At 40.4% G+C, this 22,771-nt stretch overlaps 1 protein-coding gene across 3 annotated transcripts in view; it reads left to right on the top strand.

The window, feature by feature from the left end:
* The window catches only part of TNIP3 (TNFAIP3 interacting protein 3), a 119,711-nt gene that overhangs the window by 85,417 nt on the left and 11,523 nt on the right, over positions 1-22,771 (top strand). For all 3 annotated transcript variants that reach the window (XM_065596307.1, XM_065596306.1, XM_005290283.4), the window contains 6 exons: positions 5,270-5,398; positions 9,389-9,508; positions 12,616-12,741; positions 14,302-14,355; positions 15,390-15,548; positions 19,159-19,219. In XM_065596307.1, coding sequence (XP_065452379.1) covers positions 5,270-5,398; positions 9,389-9,508; positions 12,616-12,741; positions 14,302-14,355; positions 15,390-15,548; positions 19,159-19,219 — 649 coding nt within the window. The remainder of the gene's footprint in view (positions 1-5,269; positions 5,399-9,388; positions 9,509-12,615; positions 12,742-14,301; positions 14,356-15,389; positions 15,549-19,158; positions 19,220-22,771) is intronic.

Genomic DNA, 22,771 nt, shown 5'->3' with positions numbered 1-22,771 from the left:
TGATATGAATTGTGCACCTGTCCCCTCTCAAACTGATCTGTAAGTGGGTGAATTTTCTTTATGCTCAATACAAGAAAATGCTTAAAATAATCTCTCCAAACTGGGTGACTGGGCAACAAAACGGCAGATGAAATTCAATGTTGATAAATGCAAAGTAATGCACATTGGAAACATAATCCCAACTATACATGCAAAATGATGGGGTCTAAATTGGCTGTCACCACTCAAGAAAGAGATCTTGGAGTCACTGTGGACAGTTCTCTGTAAACATCCACTCAAAGTGCAGCAGCAATCAAAAAAGCAAACAGAATGTTGGGAATCATTAAGAAAGGGATAGATAAGACAGAAAATATCAGATTGCCTCTATATAAATCCATGATATGCCTACATCTTGAATACTGCGTGCAGATGTGGTCGCACCATCTCAAAAAAGATATATTGGAATTGGAAAAGGTTCAGAAAAGGGCATCAAAAATGATTAGGGGTATGGAATGGCTGCCATATGAGGTGAGATTAATAAGACTAGGACTTTTCAGCTTGGAAAAGAGACGACTAAGGGGGGATATGATAGAGGTCTATAAAATCATGACTGGTGTGGAGAAATAAATAAGGAGGTGTAATTTAGTCCTTCTCATAACACTAGGGGTTAACCAAGAACTAGGGGTCACCAAATGAAATTAATAGGCAGCACGTTTAAAACAAACAAAAGGAAGTATTTTTTTACACAACGCACAGTCAACCTGTGGAACTCCTTGCTAGAGGATGTTGTGAAAACCAAGACTATACCAGGATTTAAAAAAGAACTAGATAAGTTCATGGAGAATAGGTCCACCAATGGCTATTAGTCAGGATGGACAGGAATGGTGTGCCTGGCCTCTATTTGCCAGAAGCTGGGAATGGGCGACAGGGAATGAATCACTTGGTGATTACCTGTTCTGTAAATTCCCTCTGGGGCACCTGGCATTGGCCACTGTCAGAAGACAGGATACTGGACTAGATGGACCTTTGGTTTGACCCAGGATGGCCGTTCTTATGTTCTTACTGTAGGAATTTAGGTTTCAGAGTAGCAGCCGTGTTAGTCTGTATCCGCAGAATGTATCTGTTCCATTCTATTTGCATCCGAAGAAGTGGGCTGTAGTCCACGAAAGCTTATGCTCTAATAAATTTGTTAGTCTCTAAGGTGCCACAAGTACTCCTGTTCTTCTTTTTGTAGGAATTTAGGGATACATACACAAAATGCTTAAGGATAATTTAGGGTAGTAAATATATTTGTGTGTTTAACAACATGTTTTCAAATACATATAAAAATATTTAAGGAGCTCTTTAACTTACTACTGTTGGGCCCAGTCCTGCAAACACTATCTGGTATAGTGCTGACTACTCGGAGTAGTTCAATAGTAAACACACTATGTGCTCTAATAAGTGTTTGCGAGCTCAGGTCCTAAGACTTGAAGTCAGGTCAGGGTTCTGTGTTTTTCATGCAAAACATGATGACATGAGACACTAACGCAGTTGGAGGAATGCATCACTTCCACTGTACCTGTATTAATGTTTGGTATTGGCTGCCGTAAGATAAACTCACATCTTTGTACGTAAAGCTCTTCATCTCCTCTTTTAACATTTCAGTGGTAGTCTCTAGTCTTAGACCCTGATTCAGCAAGGTACTGAAACATGTGTCTAATGAGACTAATCACATACTTTAAAATTAGGCACATGCTTTAGTAAAAGCACTTCCATCAAGAGTGTTTGTGCCCCTTTAGAATTCACTTTCCACAAATATTTGAGGAATCCAGTTCACTGGCATGAATATGGACAGAAAGTGAATATCAGTATTCACCTCAGAAATTGCTCCTCTGTTACATTAAAGAAACAATTCCATGTGATGTATGTGACCAATTACAACTAAGTGATATGGCTCCAATTTAGAATATTCTCAGTCAGCTTCACAGAACAAAAACTTTAAAAAGAGATTCCCTGAGTGCAATTGAATAACAACTAAAACTGAGGAACTTGCATCTGCAAGTGGCTGCTTCATGTTCAGGAAAAACAAAGCAAATACATTGTTTCCTGTAATCATTTGCTTGTCTTGCATTAACTTAGGCCATAGCAGTCAGGAATGCAGAGCATGATCTGCAGAGACAATAATTGATGCTGCTATGAGTTACACAAGTGATTCACAAACTGTGTTTTGTCAGTCACATAGAGGTTGAAGAACAAAACAATTTGAGAACTAAGGAAGGCTGGTCCATGAGAGGATCTTTCTTTGATGAAGTGGTCCAAAGAATGAAAGAGCTGGAGAACCATTGGGTTAAAGGATGTACAACACAGTACCACACAACTTGGCTACATCCTTCATACAAACTTCAGATAGTCTGCAGAGTTAAAATAAAACACGCATAAAGTTTTAAATAGATACTAGAAGGAGAGTAGCATTAACAGGGTGTTATCCAGGGACAAAAAGATGTGTTTTTCCAGTGGGATCTGAAAATGCATAGTTTGATAAGGCAAAGAGATGAAAGGCTTTCCCAGATAACCAACAGCTGCAGAAAAGATTCTCAGATCAACAGTGGTGAGGGTGAGTGAAGGGACAGAGAGGAGGTTTGTGTTTACACGAGAGAGAGAGAGAGAGAGAGAGAGAGAGAATGAGGAGAAGAGCAGGGAGAGGGGTAGGGGGTCAATGAGTTGTTCTGGAGCAAGTCTATGGAGGGTTTTAAAACAAGGATGGCAATTTTGAACTGGAATCTGAACTGAGTAGAGAACCAGAGGAGGTTGGTTAAATGAGGTAGTGATATGGTTATGTTGTTTTGTATTTATCAGAAGGGGAGCCCCAGCATTTTGCAATTGTTGGGATCGGGGCGGCTCTATGTATTTTGCCGCCCCAAGCACGGCAGTCAGGCAGTCCCGCGCCTTCGGCGTACCCACCGCCAAATTGTCTCCTCCTGCGGCTTGCCGCCCTAGGCATGTGCTTGATGCGCTGGTGCCTGGAGCCGCCCTTGGTTGGGATTTAGGAATGGGGGAAGCCTTAGAAATAATACTAATCATCGAGGCAAGAAGAGATGAAAACTAAGGATTTTTAGGATTTTTATAGCTTAAAAAAATCCAAGCTCCAAGTTTACTCATGTATCTGTAATTAACTAATCAGGGGATGCTCTGCTAAAATTACAAATTGTTTTGAAGAAATTAAATGTTCCAACTAATTTGGGGTATAGTGATGGAATGTAGCCACGTTATCAGTAAATGTAAGCCTGCAAAGTGCTTTTTCAGTGGGTGGATGTACATGTTAAGATTTATCCTTTTTTTTTTGTGTGGGCATTTTAATACCGTATATAAAACAGTAGCTGACTGCACTGAGGCACACCTGTTGCACATAAGAATGTGTTTTATGGCCCCTGGTGTGCTTGATCACAGTGGGTTTAGGTTTGTTGTAGTTTGTTTCTTTATTGTCCAAAACAGCAGAACTCAGAAAATCTCTTAATTTTATTTTTCCTTTTGTACAAGAAGTCCCAAGCTTTTAAAATTAAATTAGAAAAATGTCAAAATAACTCCGATCTAACCCAGTCTGACAAAAGCAGCTCATGAGGAAAGTTTTAACCCTTCAGAGCAATGTGAAGAAGCTTGTACAGTACTGTCACTCTGGGAGTTTGATACTGATCTCAGCTCCACTTAGCTGGTAAATCCACTAAGTAAATGCATTGAAGCCAATGGTGTTTTACAGTCAGACACCAGTAAGACTGTAGATGTGATGTGAAATCAGAGTTGGACTGCATGTTTAATGTGCCAGTCATGTTAATCCCTACAATGCTATCTTAAAAATAACATGGTAAAAGTGCTGTCCTAATTAGGGATACTTTCCTTAATTGGGCAATAGTTAAGTGTGGTCATGCTCCACTCTGCATGGCTAGGGTGGGGACAAAGGTAACTTTAAGCTACTTTCGTGGCTCCCTGATCCTGGAGCAGGCTGGGAGCAGATTCAGCCTCTCTTGCAATGTGGAGCAACCTCAGGTCTGCTCTTAATTGTCAACTACTACAGGAACCATTTCATTAGCCAGGGATTGCTGCTGCACTCCAGCCTATGCTGGGGATAGGGTTGCAACTTTTTAATTGTACAAAACCAAACTCTCTTGCCCTGCCCCTTCCCTGCCGCTCTCCCCCATCCTCACTCACTTTCACGGGGCTGGGGTGGGGGGGTTGGGATGTGGGAGGGGGCTCCAGCTGGGAGTGCTGGCTCCAGGGTGGGACCAGAAATGAGGGGTTCAGGGTACAGAAGGGGGCTCTGGGCTGGGGCAAGGGGTTAGGGTGCGGGAGGGGGCACGGGGTATAGGGTCTGGAAGCGTGTTTGGGTGCTGGACGGGGTTCCAACCTGGGGCAGGAGGATGGGGTGTGGGGTCTGGGAGGGAGTTAGGGTACAGGAAGGGGTTCCAATCTGGGGAGAGGGTTTAGAGTGTGAGCTCTGGCTGAGCAGCGCTTACCTCAGGCGGCTCCCAGTTGGCAGCACAGTGAGGCTAAGACAGGCTCCCTGCCTGCCCTGGCTCCGTGCCGCTCCTGGAAGCGGCCGCCATGTCTGGCCCCTAGGCAGAGGAGCGTCCAGGAGGCTCTGAGCAGTACGTGCTGCCTGAGCCTGCAGGCACCACCCCCTGCAGCTCCCATTGGCTGCAGTTCTCCGCCAATGAGAGCTGCAGAGGCGGTGCTCAGGGCAGGGCCAGCGCGTGGAGCTTCCTTGATCGCACCTGTGCCTAAGGGCTGCAGGGACATGCCGGTCGCTTCTGGGAGCTGTGCAGAGCCAGGTCAGGCAGGGAGCCTGCCTTATCCCCGCTGCGCTGCCAACAGGGCTTTTAATGGCCCAGTCAGTGGTGCTGACAGGAGGCACCAGGGTCCCTTTTCGACCTGGTGTTCTGAATGCCTGGCAACCCTAGCTGTAGACACCTCCTGTGCTGGACTATTATAATGTAGAACTGGAGTAATAATCTCTCTGCAACCTCATCTGTTTTGATACCCGAGTACACGAAGGGGTCAGAATCTGGTCTGGTATGTCGTTTTTTTTTTTTTTTTCTCATCATGTGAGTAGTCAGCACAGCGCAATCTCAGCACATTTTATAGCGTCAGGCTCCAGCTACCCACTATTTTTCCTGCTGCTTCTCCATCCAGTAGTTTGGCACAATTCCTTGGGATAACAAAAGTGCAACACATCTGCCAGATACTCTGAAAACATTCTTGAAAAAAAAATTTCATCTGAACCTTATCCACATTTCTATATGTTTTTACATTCCAGAAAGAAAAAGAAATCCTAAATAAAGCATTGAATGAACTGAAGGAAGAGAACAAGATCCTGAAGGAACAAAAAGCTTCAGTGACCAAAAAGAGAGAGTACTATGAATGTGAAATAAGTCGCCTCAACAAGGTATAGACAAAGAGAAGTATGAGATGGGAAACATTGCTTTAATATTTTTTGTATCTTTGACCTGAATTTATTTCAAGGATCTTTGCTGCCAGATAATGCCAATGTGGAAGACCCTGAATGTTGAAAATAGGGTGCTCTTCTCTCCTCCCATATTACTCATCTGCTGTGTTGCTGGGTGCATAGCAGTGGAACCCTGATCACTACTAATCTGTGCGCCTTAGCATGGGAAGCTATGGTTAGTGGAGACAGGAGAGGGATTATCTGAGCCCATCCTTACAGTCAGCTGCTGTTAACAGACAGTTGCACTAAGAAGGGGAATATAAATTTCCTATAGGCCAGCTTTGGAGGAAGCTTTGGCTTCTCACGCACTCTTTTCTGTGCTTCAGATTCCCAACCTGACTCAAGCACCTTGTGGGTTCCTAGTCATTCTCTTGCCTCAGCAGTGTTCATTTCTCAAAATTCTTCTATCTATCGGCTGTCTCTTCCCTCCACTCTCTCCTCTGATCCCTAACCCATGTTGCCCCAGACATAATCCCGTTCTCCCCCTTGCAACATTACTCCATTCCCTGCTCGGCTTTATAGGATAAAATCCTGGCTCCAATTGAAGTCAATGGCATAGCTCTTTTTTACTTCGGGACAAGATTTCACCACAGTCTTTTTCTCCTGGCACCCAACTGCCTTCCTTCTCTGGCCTTACAGCTCAGAATCCAAATCCTTTCCACCAGACAGCGCCCAGTGAAATTCTGTTTTTAAAAAGGGGGAAATGTAGTAAACGTTGAATCAAGAGATCACAGAAAGCAAGATGTGTTTTCTAACAATGTACCTCTTGGTAAACCACAGAAGCTTCCTGAGGAAATATGCTGCTCTTAAAAATTACTGTGACGTAACTTTGAATGATGCATAGGCTAAATTCAAAGCAAGGAAAATGCATGTTGCCTTGTAAAAGAATTTGACTGAACTTGTGGTTTCTCTAGCTGTCTCCAAAATGCATTGACCGGACTCGCGCAGGAACTCTGTGTGACTTCAGCTCCAAAGGCCTATTCATAAAATAATTTACTGGAACATATTGTTCTGTTTTGCTAGGGTCTTGTAGTGTGGTTGGGACTGAGGGGGAGGGAGGAAAATATTCTCATTTGGGAAGAGCTGTGCTGCCAGTGAGATACCTGTTGCTCTATAATACAGAACTCACTGAGTGCAAGAGAGAATTGTTCTTTCTGGTTTACCTGGTATTTGGGTTCTTCTATAACTATTTCACTAGTGTACATCGAAACTGTTGTCCACAGTATTGCCAGCCCCATGCATTCAAAAATTGAGTTAGACTGCCCCAAAATAATGAGATTTTAAAAATTAATGTTCTTTTTATTCACTTTGTTTTTTCAAGCCTTTAGAGTTCATATTTTCCAGCTTTTTCTCCACACAATGATGGTAGAAACTTCCAGGGGGGAAAAGCTGAGATTCTCACATCATCACATGACTCCGGGACCTGGGTCTTTAAGAAAAGCACCCAATATCATGAGATTTGTTCTAAAATCACAAGAATTGGCAACTGTTCATAATTAGAAATAAAGAAATAAATTGATAAACAGAGAAGCACAGACTTATTTTGCATACAGCATTAAAGCAATTCTTTCAGATGGCTTGAGAAGCAGTGTTGCCACATATTTTAGATTATAGCTTAATACATAAACAGTAGTTTTCTCCCACCCTCCTCCTCTCCAAGGACTATAAAATGAGAACTGTTGAGGGCCACAGAATAATCTGTGAATTCTGCTACTGGATCAGCACAAAATTATTTACAGCACAGATGTGTGACTAATTCTGATATACTAGGAAAATTCACAAAGTTCTTCCAATTAATCTCCTCCACTTCCACCTGTGTTTGTGGTGAGCTGATCTGGAGCTAGCACAGATCTGTGACATAAAGTATTTTGGAATTGTTGCCACCTAAAAAACTAATCGAAGTTTTTATTTTAAAGGTGTATATAAAGCCAGCAGAGTTAAAATGGATATGACAAATAAGCTTTATAAGCTTGGTGACTGATTTATTAAAGGAGACCGAAGACATAAAATTCAGTGAAAAAAATCAGAGAAATGGGGAAACAATACCTCATCAAGGAACAATGAAATAGGCTCATCTTTGAATCAGAGAGCCTGAACCACTGTGTGCAAGTATATTGTCAACAAGGCACAGGTGTATACCACATGGGTAAGGGGGAAAATAAAACCAGATTTAATTCACATTCATCCCAAGCAGCTATACTTAACAATCATATGTAAAAGAACGGGTTTGACTGGGAACAGACCAGGAGAGTGTTTTAGCTTTCAAATGTGTTGTGATTCCATTAAGCTTTACAACGTCTCTTCCCTGCCTCCCTCTACCCCATCCCCAACTTGTAATTAAATTTTATTTTAACGGGAGTATATCATGCAGATACACTTGCAGAGAATTAGGACATACTGCTCCGGTCGGGCTGGGGGTTGCCGTAGATATTTGGCTCTCCATTAATTTTATTGCTTGTACACCGTAGTGAAATATCATTTCAGAATAGAATGGTCCAGAATAACTGTAAATCAGAGGGGCAGACTGCCCCACTAAGTTTGATACAATACAGAGAATCTACAAGTTGACCAGCTGCATGCATTTTTATACTCTCTCATCTTTACATCCAACCTCATTCACACAACCCTGCACATATATGTGCCTCTCAAATGGCACAACTATTAGGACAGTACTCAAGGTAGCTCAGCAGTTTGGATTAGATTAAAAATCCTCTCTCCTCTTTCAGTTTCCTCCTTGGGAAGCTATAGGTTATAAGTATAGTTTTACTGTCACTATTTCATGGAAGACAAGGCACATAATACTAATCTTCGGGTTACTATGGCCATCCTTGCTTTTGTAACTCCTGCTCTGCCCACCCTCTGTCTCTCTAAATCGGTCTTCCCTCCCTTATGACCTTGTATGGGAGCTGGCCAATGGGAGGTCACTTCAGATGGACTCTACTGGGCATTCTGAGAAAAATTCAGTGACCTCCACATCAGGGAATGGTTCCTCTATGAACTCCTTGGGAGCCTTTTGATAGTTGGCTGTTTGATGGTAACTCTAAACAGTTCAGACAAGGGGAGGAGTCTGAAACAATTCCCAGGAATTATATCTTTTAAAAATGCATAATGTTGAGACAGCCATGGTCTCCTTGACAGAGGTTGAGATGGGACGACACCAAATGGCTATGTCAGAATAATAAAGGAATGTGACATTTGTTAGCTGGTGATAGAGAGGGAGGAGAAACAATCATTTTAAGATGATTCCAAACCTATGAATAACTGGAATACAGTAATCTCAAAAAAATAATGTAAGGGAAAGTAATGCAAAGTATCATAGCAGGGTTGGATTGAAAAGCAGAGCAACAGTAATACATTGGTGTAGTGTGTGAAATCATGACTCCCTCTAGTGGCTGGCCATACGGACTATGCAACCTCCTGCATGCCTAAAGCTAAAGGATTTTGAACTCATGCAGTAGAAATGTGTACTTTCAGTGCTTAAAGGTCTTTGGTTCAGTCCCTGCTGTAGCCATTATTTGCTAGATAATGGCTACATGCTTTTTTTTCTTAATCTTTAGTTTTGGGAACCCATCTTTAGGAACCTACATTTTTTTTCAAAAGTTTCTCTAGGCTTTCCAAAACTCTGATTTTTCACAACAAAGGCATTGGTAAATGTAAATTGGATGGACCTGCAATGGTTTGATTTACAATCTAAGCACTGAGTCTCCCAGAATGATAGTGTCCCAAACCTAGAAGCCAGAATGTGGTCACTTTGAAAATTTGGGTAATTAAATATTAGTCGCATAGTTTATACACCACATGAATTCTGTGACAATTATAAATGCGGTCAAAAGCAAGTCATGACTTGCTTGAATCTGTTCAGTCAGAGATGCCAACATTGTAATGATTAAAAAGGAATTCATTTGATGTGGTGAATCCATGTTGTTGCAGGCCCTTCTGGATGCACTGCAAAAGCAACACCCGTCCGTTTTTGTGCCTCATTTGGATAAGACTGACAGGAACTGCAACCATGAAGAGATGAGGACCCAATTGGAAGTTCTCAGACAGCAGGTGAGAATGCCTGGAAATCAGTCTGACTGAGTTTAACACTGTACTATTTTCCCCCCTTTCTCCTAAAAACTGTGTTCTGGTTAACTTGTTATCCTGATTTTGAAAGGCTTTAGTCCAGATAAAATGATGCTTCTAAGATCCTGTTATCACAGTGGTATGCATTGTCATAGGATGAAATTCAGTCCTGAGGACCAGCACAAGGTCTATGACTCTGTGGGGACGGGGATGTGGGCAGTTAGACCTAGTGGTCAGAACCAGGGTCAGAAGCCAAAGCCAGAGTCAGAGCTGGGGTTTGGATCACACCAGAAGTGGATCCAGAATCAGTATTAGGAGTCCCACTGAGGGTCACGACTGGAGTCATAGTCAGAGAGCTGTGCGAAGGGTCAAGCTGTGTATCGAGGATCAAACCAGAGTCAGGGAACAATGCCAGGGTCATACCAGAGTCAAGAGGTAGGATTTAGTTCAGCAGCAGATCAGGAGTTTTTTTCAGTTGCTCAGACAACTTCCTGTGCACCTTCTGGCTTAAGTCATGTGTCTGGACCAATTGCCAGTGCTGGACATCTGCTTCAATCAGGAACTTCATGGGCAGAGCCTCTAGTGGTCCAGAGTCCTGGTAGATCCCATCCCTACTAGTTCTGGAGAGCTGTCAGTTAGTGGCTGCTGTCGGGGACTGCTTGGGAACATGGAGGCCCAGGTTTGAGATCTGCAATCCCTCACAGCATCACTTAAAACATCACATAGGGCTTATGTGGGATATGAGAAGGTCATAGGCATTGTGCTAGCTATCTGTACAGGGCTGAATTTTACCATAATGGATTATATATTTCAAGAGTTATTGATTAGTCTGATATTGATCTCTTGCATTCTGCCTGTCCTCATTTCTTGTGAGCTGGCACTGTATTGAATTATATAAGAATCCTGTTCTTGGAAAACCAGGATGTTGCACATCTCAGTAATCCAGTCTCTCAGAAGAATGATGCAGCACAGGCAGACACAAATCACAACCTGCATACTGGGTGCAGAGAAAACCTCATAGACTTTAAGGTCAGAAGGGACCATTATGATCTTCTAGTCTGACCTCCTGCACAACGCAGGCCACAGAATCTCACCCACCCACTCCTGTAACAAACCCCTGACCTATGTCTGAGCTATTGAAGCCCTCAACTTGTGGAAAACTCTGCTGTTGTCAGAGAAGCTGGAGGTTATCAGTATTTCAGTCATCATTTTGAGGAATAGATATGATTTTCTTTGGTTTGTTTTCTCTCTATCTAGGAACAGGTCAGTTTAAACTCACCTAAAAGTACCTATATTTTTAAATTGTAGGTCTGTCATCCTGTACAGTGTTAGGCAAAGTTATTGAAACACGAATAGACATGATCAGAAGATACATGGGATAAAATACTTGTTTCTGTCACGTTTGACCAGTTGAGCCAGACTCGACTCTCTAATATAATGTATGCCACATGCTGGGGAGCAGAATCTTGTACTTCATTGTGCTGTAATGGGTTATTTCATTCTGCTAGACAATAAAATAGCATACACCATTTCTCAAAATCCTCCTGGGGGAATTGAAATGTAGCCAGTCAGTTTTATTAATATATGTTTCTAGTTGTAGACATCAGTATAGACATTCTGGACCTTACACAACATGAAGGGGAACAGAAGACTTGTGTGGAGGAGGATAGGCATCTATTTGATAGCATATCTCCATTGCTTAGCCATCTTTGGCCTATCCCTGGCTGGGACAGAAGGGCTAAGCTCTGAACAACAAGAGGGGAGGGGCAAAGGAAAAGGGAGAAGCAGGGGGGTGAGGGATATACAGTCTATGTAACACTCCCCCTCTTCTTCAGGGCATCAGAACTTATAATGCAAAGGGGTATCATAAGTCACTCCACCGTGAACTGTAGCACACTCTGCTCTCCCAGAGTTTTAACAGATCATGTGGTTACTTGGCTGTCAGGGTGAGCATGACAGGACAGATTGCTATACAGCTGATGCTGTGGAGGGGTGATGGTTGATCATAGATGGGCTGAAACATATAGGACATGACTCTCTGCAGGAACTATTGACTGTGCCCCCTCCCAAGGTGCTACAAGCTGACACTGGGCATGCCTCCTTGAGGGGACAATGTGGTAGAGCTGACACTCTGAAAAGGCCTTTTATGCATAGCTTTATGCAGAAAGAGAACCGATAGGCCTACATGCACTGGCAGAAGTGTCTAAAGAGTATTGCTGATGTTGCCAGCTATATATAGGTAGTGTAGATAGTGATTTACAATTTATCTTGTTTCACTTTCTCTGGTTCAGTTGATGGCATTTCTTCACTGAACTAGAGAAACAGCAGTAATATTAACTTGTGACGTAAGTGCTGCATGTATAAAAATGCTGGCTGGTTAATGGCAAAAACATTTTTAATTCATGGTGCATCAGGTAAGGGGTCGTTGAGATGCTTCATAGGTCCCAGCTTACCTCTGGCCCATCATTCTGTTCGAGTGATAAGCTCAATTTTATATATCCTCATGTTAGCATTTCAGGGACTATCCCTTGCAAGGTCCTGAATACCGCCGGCAAGGTAAGAACCAGCAGATCCAGCAGTGGAAGTTGAAGATGCTAATCATTAGAGCTGGTTGGAAAATGGGGAAAAATGTAAAATATTTGTATCTTAAACCAGCATTTGAATCATCTTGAAGAATCCACACCCTTAATATTTGGATCTTAGTGCTAATCACGTCTAAGGCAGTCTCCAATAAAGCCATTCAAATATAGCAATATTCCACAAATACTGAGATTGTGAATTATTTGTGAGTGGGATCACATGCAGATAAACAGACTAAACTATGAAAAGCATGGAAAAAATATTGAAGGTAGATGTATAATAGAAGGGATCAGTCTAAAAAGTGCTCTGTAAATTAGCAGTTGCTTGTCGCTTAATTTGTAAAAATGACACAGGAAATGATCATGGTTGTAGAATTCCAGTGAGAATTGCCTCTTAGGATGAATTCTGTACATGTTTGGAATGTGTTTAAAAAACAAAAAAAGAGTAATGGAAACATTGGATCACTGTAGCACTACCACAATACATTTCATAAATAATATTAATAATTTCAGGTACAGATATATGAAGAAGACTTTAAAAAGGAGAGATCTGACCGAGAAAGGCTTAATGAAGAGAAAGAAGCACTGCAAAAACTTAATGAAAGATCACAGTCCCAACTGAACAAGCTAAATTCCCAGGTATGATTTAAAGAAAGTTGCCATTGCCAGCATGTGTGCATTTTATTTTTATTTTCTCACTTTCCATACAACCCAAGACCTTTTGACTTCCTTTAATTGACATTGGATTTTATTTGAGGTCACCACATGGGATGAAATCATTCTGAAGAAATGTTGTAAAGAGATGAGAAATGATTAGAGACTTCTTCCAAATTAAGTAGATGGAGTGTCTATTAAAAAGGCTGTTCAATATCTCTTAAACCACAGTTCTTTTGTCTTTCCCTTTTTATTTATTTTGTTGGCATGCACTTGATATAAGAAAAACAGCCTCATCCCCAAACCTGGAAATAAAAAATGTGTGGCACCAAGTCCTGCTCTGTTACGGTGACCTGTAACTGTCTGAAACGGTGGTGTTACTCCAGAGCAAAATTTGTCCTAGTTCAGATTAATTGAGCAGTCTGAACGGAGTCATTCCATTAGTTGGGAAATCCTTTTTTATCTCCAGTGTGATGTCAGTGTTCTGAGACGGGAGAAGCTGAAATGAAATCATAGCACGTACAAAATATTGAGCTTTCACAATCTCTTCTAAAAAATAATGAAATCGCAAGACTTCTCTGTGACAAAAGTTGAGCAACATTTTGCAATAAGTGGCAAGTCATTATGGAATGTACTCTGCTGTACTATCATCCCTCTGGACTTCCTGATTTAACCACAGAAGTATTAGCTGATTCGTAACCAACCCACAAAGCAGTACTGTAGACACTGGATTTTACTGTAGCATAAGAAGCAAGGGATTGATACCCCATAAGGTATCTCCAGGAGTGCCTCCTGGAGAGGTGTTGAGTGCCCATGTGTCCCATTAGCTTCATTGGGAGTTGAGGGCATTTAGCACCTCCCAGCAGGATATTCAGCATTGCACAGAATAAGGCCCCAAATGAGAGAATATTATTAAAGTTGTATGGCACAGAAGGCGGCATTTCATTTGAATGCAAAATTGTTAGTGATGCTACAAGTAGTACCATCCAGGGCATTCAAGCACACGGGAATAGCATGGATATCCTTAGTATGTTACCCACTCAGTAGACGTTGGGTATTTCTGTGGATGAATGACATTTTAATCAGCTTTTAAAGAGTTCAGGTGGTTTTAAAGCCATTTCTCTCATTGATATTTGTGTTGTGGTAGAGCCCAGCCAGGGAGTAGAAGTGGCTGCATAGAGTTTTCTTCCAATGGTCATAGGAGGATGTGACAGCCCTTCACTTCAGTGTTGGGAGATCACTGTAAAACACCAATATGTGGGGGAACCACCTACTTCTCTGCAGTGATGTGATCAGGGATAGCAGAGGCATTGTGTGTCATGCACACACAAAGTAGTTTCTTGTAGATGGCCCATGAGCCAGTGAGGATCTCATCATAACATGCATATACATGGGAGTTGTTCCAGCCCCAGTGCTGTAGGAGTGCCAGTGTATGTGTAATGCTTGGAGTCTTCTGTGATTAACTGATGGTTGTGTTGGAAGCAGCTTTGGGACAGGTAGTCAAGAGGGTTGATTTATCACAGTGAAAATTTTATTTCTCCACAGATAAAAGCATGTTGGCAAGAAAAGGAACTTCTAGAGAAGCAATTAAAGCAACAGGTGTGTGTGCGCCTCTTCAATACCTTGTGTTTTGCATTTACATTAAATGTTTCAAGGCTTCTATGAGCTAGTAGAGTAAATCCCTACTTCTAAACTACTCATCTCTCCTTGTTAAGGGCCAGATCCTTCAGCTCTTACCTGTGTTGTGCCACCAGTGTCACTGGGACTATACGTGAGAGTAAGGGCTGCAGGATCAGCTCTGAAAGCATTCCATAATAATAAACTCATTGTTCCCCATAGAAAACTTTCTCTAAATATGTGGAGGTTGCTACAGGCATGCTATCCATTGAGCAAGTTTCACTACATCGGAGTTCACTAGGGATTAAATTTACCCCTGTTTGCAGAAGCTCAGCACAATGCCTGTGTACCCTGTAAACCTATCTATAAACATGTTTCACTGTATTAACTCTGGCCCAAATTCATTCAATAAAGGGTCTGTGATTGATTTGATGATATTTGTGAGGGTTCATGGCAAGTTCTAGGTATATCAGTGCAAAGTGCTTATTTGATTGGGCCAATTTGTGAGGTGCTGACTCCAGCTGTTTTTTTTTTTGCTCAGTTAGTCATATTTCCATTGATTTCATTGGGCTTCAGTAAAGCCTGAGCAACAACAGAGCAAAAACTGTGAGGACCTCAAGATTTGGCTCATTACTATCCATATTCTTTATTAACCAGGTTCCATGTTAAGCAAGTCTGCATGTGGTTAGTATTGGTTGAACAGTGAGTGCTACTACATGAGATAAAAATGTCATTTGGTGCCAGAAAACAGTGCTTGCAAGGTAGGTATCAAATACTTCATCCAACAGAAAAATTGCGATGGTCCTTGGCAGGATGTGCGGAAGATGCTATATCAAGAGAGATTTATTTGTTCATCAACATTCAGAATAGGTTAAATTAGAAGCCTTGGAGCCAGTTATGGGTCTGGACCCTCCTTCACTATTAATGTTTAGTGGTTAATTTGTATTGACATTCTGTTTGATCCACAGGTGCAGCTAGTAGCATGTTTTTTTTTTTTAATTGTTTTTTTCCTACAGACAAAAGACCTCCCTGTGCCATCTGAGAGGTGCTGCTTCCCGCCTCAGATGTTCCTTCCACCTTGTGCTAATTATGGAAACTGTGGATTAGTTCTCCACTATCAAGACCCTCGAGTACATATGGCATCACGGGGCATGTATGATCAGCAACAGCACCCTGTGAGTAGGACTTCTGTCAGTTATCATTTTGCAGATCTTAGAACATGGCAACCTTACATGAGTGATCCTTTCAGTGATTCATTCCAGCCTCTTCTTCAACCAGTTTGGTTGTCTCTCAGTCCATTTCAGGATCCAGATGAAATGTTTCCTCTGTGTTTTCAAAGCTGTCCATGGACTTGAACCAGCCTTGCGCCTGATCTCTGCTCAGTCTCTCTCCCTGCCTCTCTACATACAAATCACCAGTCTTCATTTAATAAGTCCTGCTCTGTGAAATCTAGACTGGCCTTTGATTCCAAACTTCTTTTCAAGTCTTATCTGAAAAACTCTTTTCTCTCTTTGATGTTTCTGTTTTCTCCTATAATTTTTCATGTTAAATTTGTAACTCTGGTCCCACTTTCCTGCCTCCTGCAGATTTTCCCAAGAAGTGGGCTAAAGAGGAGGGAAAGTCCTTGCAGGAATTTCTCTTCACTTCTTGAGTGTGCTGAGGGCGAGATCAGTCTCTGCAGGGCCCAAAGGCTAAAAGACATATTTTCTCCCCGGCCTTGGCTTCATCTCAAGTGCTGTCCTGAGCAGATCTCTGACATACTTACATATCTCACCAACTTGATCTCATTAAAACTGACCCTTGTAGGTTTTGTACAATTTATGCTTTCTCTGAATAGAGAGAAATAATTAAGCCTTTAGAAATGCATTTTATATATAATGTTCCTAAGGAAAAGGAGGTTATTTTACATTTGATTTAATTAGAAAATATCTAATAGTATTGAAAATAAATTTTACGCAGGAAGTTTGATTAGACTTTTTCACTATTATTTAGATCAACTCAGAATCCCATCACAAGTCATGTCTCATTTCTACAGTGCAGCATGGTTAACCTGTATTCATAAACATGGATTTGTTCTATGAGATACGTAGCATGTCTCTGGGCATTCAAAATAAATAATAGTGACAACAAAGGTCCAAATGCTAGTCCTGTTAAGATCAGTGTGATTATTTTCTTGACTTGTGTAAAAGCAGGAGTTAGCCTAAATAAATATTTGTTGAATATGATGTCAAATTTTCCTGTCGTATGTAGTGAATCACCATATTTATTTGGACAACCTGCTTGACTCTCGTATGGTTTTGTCATTCATGAGTAATGTAGCCATCCCATAATTGGGATGACTTTGTGCAACACTGCACTATCATATCCTCTCTATGTAGCATGCAAACATTTCTATGCAAAGAGATGAACTAGTAGCAAGATACATAACTATGCTATAAGGCCCGAAGGGCCAAATTTTGACATCTTGATGCATATTTAGTAATATCTTGCTCCAGGATAGCCGTGTTTAAATAGGACTACCTGAGGATTAAGTTATTACTCAACATGAATAAGGGTAGTAGAATGATTTATGAAAATATGTCATTTTTCAAGCAAGCTTATTTTATTGTAAAACAATATTAAATTACACTTTAAACAAAAAATTAAAATAAGAACCTACTAATTTTAAAATCCTATATTTATGCATATAATGTTAAGTATTAAATGTATTATTCAGGCAATTATAGTTTAACTTTGCAAAATGTGTTTTTTATGCTTTCAAACTTAAGAAATCTGAGGAAAATTGTGGGGAAGCAGGTAATTTTTTGTTAGAAATACACTTATCATTTTGCTTATCAGAGTTTGAAATATTGTAAAATGTTTCTCACTGCAGTTTGGAATCAGTCCCAGATTATTTTGGCTTTCCTCCCTGAGCTTTCATCATCTGTGTTTCTAATTGTACCAGAAGGACTCTCTGGGTTTATAAATTTTGCCATTCCTAAAGGAGTGCTGAGGAGGTGCAATCCATTTCTGATTGTTGCTTTGAAGTTCCCAAACTTGTTTTTTGAGTTTTCTTTGAAATTATTTTCTTATGTGAGCATAGTGTTGCTCTTAGCTCTTTAGCTCCCTGAGTAATTTGTCAGTGAAGAAGAAATGTGTTAGGATTTAATGAGTGTCTTGATTTAACAAATGTAATACTGTGCATTTACTATGTGCTTCTGAATTTTCACCTTTTCTGCATCTCACTTTTTGTTTCTATTGAAATTTTTTAAGGAAACTTTTATATTTAGTTTGACTTGAAATGTATCTCTCTTCTCTCCTTGGATTTCTTTCAAGACTGTAATATGAGAGAAAAGAAGTAGCAATGAATTAGAGAACTGCATGTTTATTATGAACTGAATAGAGCAAAACACTTAAGCACAAGCTTAACTTCTTGAAATCGATGGGACTGTTTATGTGCTTAAAGTTAAGTGTGTACATAGGTGCTTTGGCTCAAATTAGTAATTCTTGTGTAAAGTATAGAACTTCCAATTGTAGTAAGACTTCATTTTCCTTAGGCTTATGGTCACTTTTTGAATAATGTTACATAACTGCAAAAGGATTTACATTTTACTGACCTTAGCCATCATCCATAAAAAGAGCCCAATCTTGCAGTTCTAACTTAGGCAAAACTCCTACTGAAATCAGTGAAGTGTCTTCCCAGTGAGGATGGATAAATTGGAATTCTTTAGGGGATAATGGGAATTTTCCCAGAGGGATTTCTGCAAAACAGGGACCATAGAATTCTCCCATCCAATTAATGAATTGAGGGTGGTGATGTATGGCATTTCATAGGCTTCCTTATCTGTCTGAAGCTAGATAGAAAGCCTGACACTACTCCAACTGAGGTTAAAGCGTTTTTTGAAAGTGCTCAAATGTATATGAGGGCTGAGTACTAAAATAATGAGAAAACCAACAATTTTATAAAATGGTCTTTCAGAATCAAATAGACTGTTATTTTCCACATTTTGCAATATAAAATAAAAAAATAAATTTCCCTCTCCTATGAGAAATGTGGAGGAATTTCCAGACAATATCATCATTGTCTTGTTTGTTTGTATTACCATAATGCCTAGGAGCCCAAGTTATGGACCAGGACCCCATCTTGGTATCATCCTCTTGTAGAAAGAAGAAAAAGTTTTTTTTTTTTTTTTTTTTTTTTTAATAATTTCCCTGTCCTACAGCATATTCAAGGTGGCACATGATGCTATCTTATGCGATTGATACATTCATCTAACTCTATGGGAGGACAGGGGAATACACTTTTCAGATGAAGGGTGTTGAAAACGAATGCTGACAAACTTTGCACGCTTTCACATTGGAACAGCTTCACCTGCTATGTCAAAGCATGCCATTCTCTTAGCTTCTTAACTGCTTGCATTGGTCCTAGTTAAAAATGCAAATGTTTATAATGTCTTCAGGTCCATTTCGTTTGTCTCTGTCTTCTCACTCCCCCTCTACAGTGTTCATAAGATTGTTGAAAATCTGATTGATGTTACTAATGTTGGCTTTAATTTGTGGCATTTAGAAAGGTTTATACTGTTCACAGCATTCAAACACATGTTAGAAGAAGAAAACAAGCTGAAAAGCTCAATCAGTAGAAATTTTGAGCCAAATCTAAGTTTTTTTTATTTTTTGGTAAATTACTTTTGTATGACTAATAAAAAGCTTCACAGCATAATTATATTTTTAACATACCACTGTTCTTTTGTTTGAAGTGTCTATGAAGTCCATATTGCTGTAATAATGTTTTATTGTTCTGTGCAGCCAGACTATCAATGGTATGTTCCGGACCAGTTTCCGCCAGATGTGCAGCACAAGGCAAATGGTAAGACAACAGCTGTACTGAACATACTGTGAATTCATTTTTTTAATGAGGCCTTTTTAGTAAACTTTCATATATAGATAGTGCATTCTTACTTTAAGGCTCTACTTTATAAGGCTGCAGTTGATATACAAGACAGAAGTTGTAGGTTCTACTGGGGTGCCATCTGTGATATAGGTTTCAACTTCATTATGATCCTTAAAACATCTCTTTTATAATGTATGTTACAGAATTGTATAGATGCCCCATTGAATTCCCAGTAATAATCTTTAAAGAGAGGCTATCCTCAGAGTTGGCCATTAGAGCTTCTGGTGCCCCCGTCGAGACTAAATAAGAATAATGCTGAACACGGAGTGAGAAATGGAACAGGTTTTAGCAGTTATCCCTGTTAACAAAATTTTTTCCCCACTCCATAGAAAAGATGCAAATTGAAATGCCTCTTCATGTTGGATTGAGTGACAGAGACATTGTTAACATCAACTGATGCACAAAATCAGGAATCTAGAGGCCTAGAACTGTGCCCTAATGGTTAAAGATGCTAGGTACTAAGGCAGTATCAATTATTAATGACTCTTGGAGACATGAGCATACAAATTATTTACAAAAGATTAGGCTTGCTATGCAAAATTAGGATCCAGGTTTGAAATAACACAAAGTTGTGGGCATATGAATTTTGGTTCCGACCATTATAGATCTGGGATGGGGAAGCTGGGGAAAGGATATTGTTTTGAATTCCAAGTCCCTTTTCCTTCCCCTTCTCTTTGGAAACTTCTCCTCCTCTCCAGTTTGGGGATTTTGGTGTCAGCCAGGGTTTTGGGTCTTGCGGTACTCTAATCCCCCTTTCTTCTAGATGACCTCTCAAGTGACTTATGCTATCCTGAGTTGTGAAGTTAAATGTATAATGCTACGTATTACATGGTATCACCATACGTATCATTCTGTAGTGGGTATGGATACTGTATATAGTGATAAGGAGTCGTTATTGAGGCTATCTTGTGCAGCATCCAAATGGGAAGCTATATGGCCATTTCTTCTCCAGCATTTACATGTAGGAGATGCAGTACATGAAAATAGCACTATTCTTTAAAATGTATGGACTAGTCCTTTAAAGACTGAGGCAGCCTGAGGTTCTGGTGGGGTGGGAGGGAGTGCTGGGCCCAGGGCAGACACCAGGAAAATGGAGTTATTTTATGGCTTCTTCCCTTTAAACCCATGGGAATTTACTGCACAAAAGAATGCAGATGGTGTCATACCCATGCCCTCCATGTTGTGAATGCATGAGAGTGGAGGTTGGGAGTAACTGCAGATGCAGTTCTATGGTAGTTTGTCTCTATTAAAGGGTCTGAGGAATACCCCTCTTGTGCCTATTTCTCCCTTTGTGTCCTTGAGTTTGCTTCTTACTCTCCCATGTCTAAAATGTTCTTTTAAAGCCAAGCTCCCTGTATGTTCCACCATTGGTGGTGGACAGGGGCCAAGGCTACCCCCTTGAAACGTACAAAGAGTTTTCACTTTCCCTCCTTTTCTACCCCCAGCCATAGGAACCCATGCTACATAATTTTGGCCCATAATATATAATTAATCCGTAACACAGAGAAATGATGTTGAGTGTAGAAAGGGCTACACTGAGCCTTTGGGGGTTGTATTTTGTTTTTACTAGTCAAAAATTAGCCATTAATCTTAAGGAAGTCCCAAATTTTGAGTACACTTATTAAAAACTGATTTTACTTAATAACAAGAGTGACTAAAGTTAAAGCTAATTGACATTTTTTAGAGTTTTGGCAAGACTTAGAATGTTGAAATTCCAAAAATAAATGGGGATGGGGGAGAAAAAACCTGAGGAAACTAGGAAATGTTCACAACTTTCCCCCTCTATCTTCTCTCCTTTTGGACCAGCTCTAACTACAATAATGTTTGTACAGTTAGTCATAGTGTAGTTAGCAGAATTTGAGAAGGATCATTTATCTTAGCTTGAATTTATGCCAAATTAGGTAATAAACTGGCTATTAAATGTTAATGATTTTCTCCTGAATTAGTGCTTAAGTATGGTGCTTAAGCCATAAAAAAAACCCAAAATTTAAACAAGACAACAAATCAGTCTGTGATATCACAAGGCAGTCCCTCCCAACCCCCCGATAAAGAATCTGTCACTGGATTGATGTTATACGGCCAAATCCTTTAGTCTTCCTTACCTAAGCAATATTTCCATTGTCATTAAGGGGAAGTTTATTCAAGCATCAACTGCAGGATGTGGCCCATATATTTTAATGTCATGACTTGCACACAAGTAAAATGAATCCGTGAACAAGTATTTATTGTAGTCGCTGGTGCTACTATATCTGCACATAATTTGTACCTTACATGTGTGTGTTTGACAAACCAACAAAGGGTTTCTGTCATATAGGTGTGTACTCTGTATAAATATGACTATAGGCAGTGTGATATAAAACAAACTACAAGATTCTGATCTACAAACTACCAAAGTAGAGCTACATGAAGAATGGATTTTTCCGTTCAGTGATGGTTCTGAAAAATCAAAAATAGAGTAAGTTTCAGGTTGATCCAAAACCAACATTTTTTTCACAATGTTTGGTAAATTGAAAAGTCTAAAAAAATTTACTTTGGGTCGACCAAAAAGTTTTATTTAGATTTCGAGCTTTTTTTGGTTTTGTTTATCTTTTTTTTTTTTTTTACATAAAATTGAAGGAAATGTCTAAACGAAAGGTGGTTTTGACCTGAAAAATCAAAACATTTCATTTTGAAAATGTTGACATGTTTCTACTCTTTTGGATTTTTTTTTTCTTTTCTTAAAACCATCAGCTTTGTGAAAGCAATGTGAAATTGTAAAATGTTTTGATGTAGTCAAATCTCCACTCTTTTTTAAATCCCCCCCCCTCCTCCCAAAAAAACCCAAACATTCAGCTGAAAAACTTTGCCCAGCTCTGTACTGAAATCAATGGGAGTCTTTATATTGACTTCAGTGGACTCTGGACCAGACCCTAAATGTTTACACAAAGTATCCTGTAGGCATAGTTTACTGTACGGCTCCTGAAATTGCAAAGGCATACATCACAGAGCTGGGAGGTAGTAGCCTGTACAACTACACCTGGAGTATTGTGCTCACTCAGTTCTGGTCATTGTGTTACTGGAGAGACTGTCCTGTAGGAAAAGATTAAAAGAACTAAATATGTATAGCTTGGCTAAGCAATTGTGAATGAAGGTATACTTAATAGTCTATGTATCTAACCTAGCCTCTTTTCATATTGCTGCCACTCCCTCCCCCACATCCACAGGGCCGGCGCAACCCATAAGGCGACCTAGGCGGTCGCCTAGGACACTGAGATTTGGGGGGCGGCGACCGCGGTGGTATTTCCGTGACTGGACCTTCCCCCACTTCTGTGGGGGGCGGCATTTTGGGACGGAACCTTCCGCTGCCGCTCCTGCCCATCCATCCACATGGCTTTGCCAATGGTGCCTCGACACCATGTTTTTCTGCTTCTCATGAGCACATGCTTTGTTTCCCCCTGTGTATGGAACCCCTTTTCTGAGCTAGTCTGC

Source organism: Chrysemys picta, chromosome 5, assembly GCF_011386835.1.
Source record: "Chrysemys picta bellii isolate R12L10 chromosome 5, ASM1138683v2, whole genome shotgun sequence".
Lineage (NCBI taxonomy): Eukaryota > Metazoa > Chordata > Testudines > Emydidae > Chrysemys > Chrysemys picta.
Note: the sequence above shows the minus strand (reverse complement) of the source record. Positions and strands in the feature narration are given on the sequence as shown.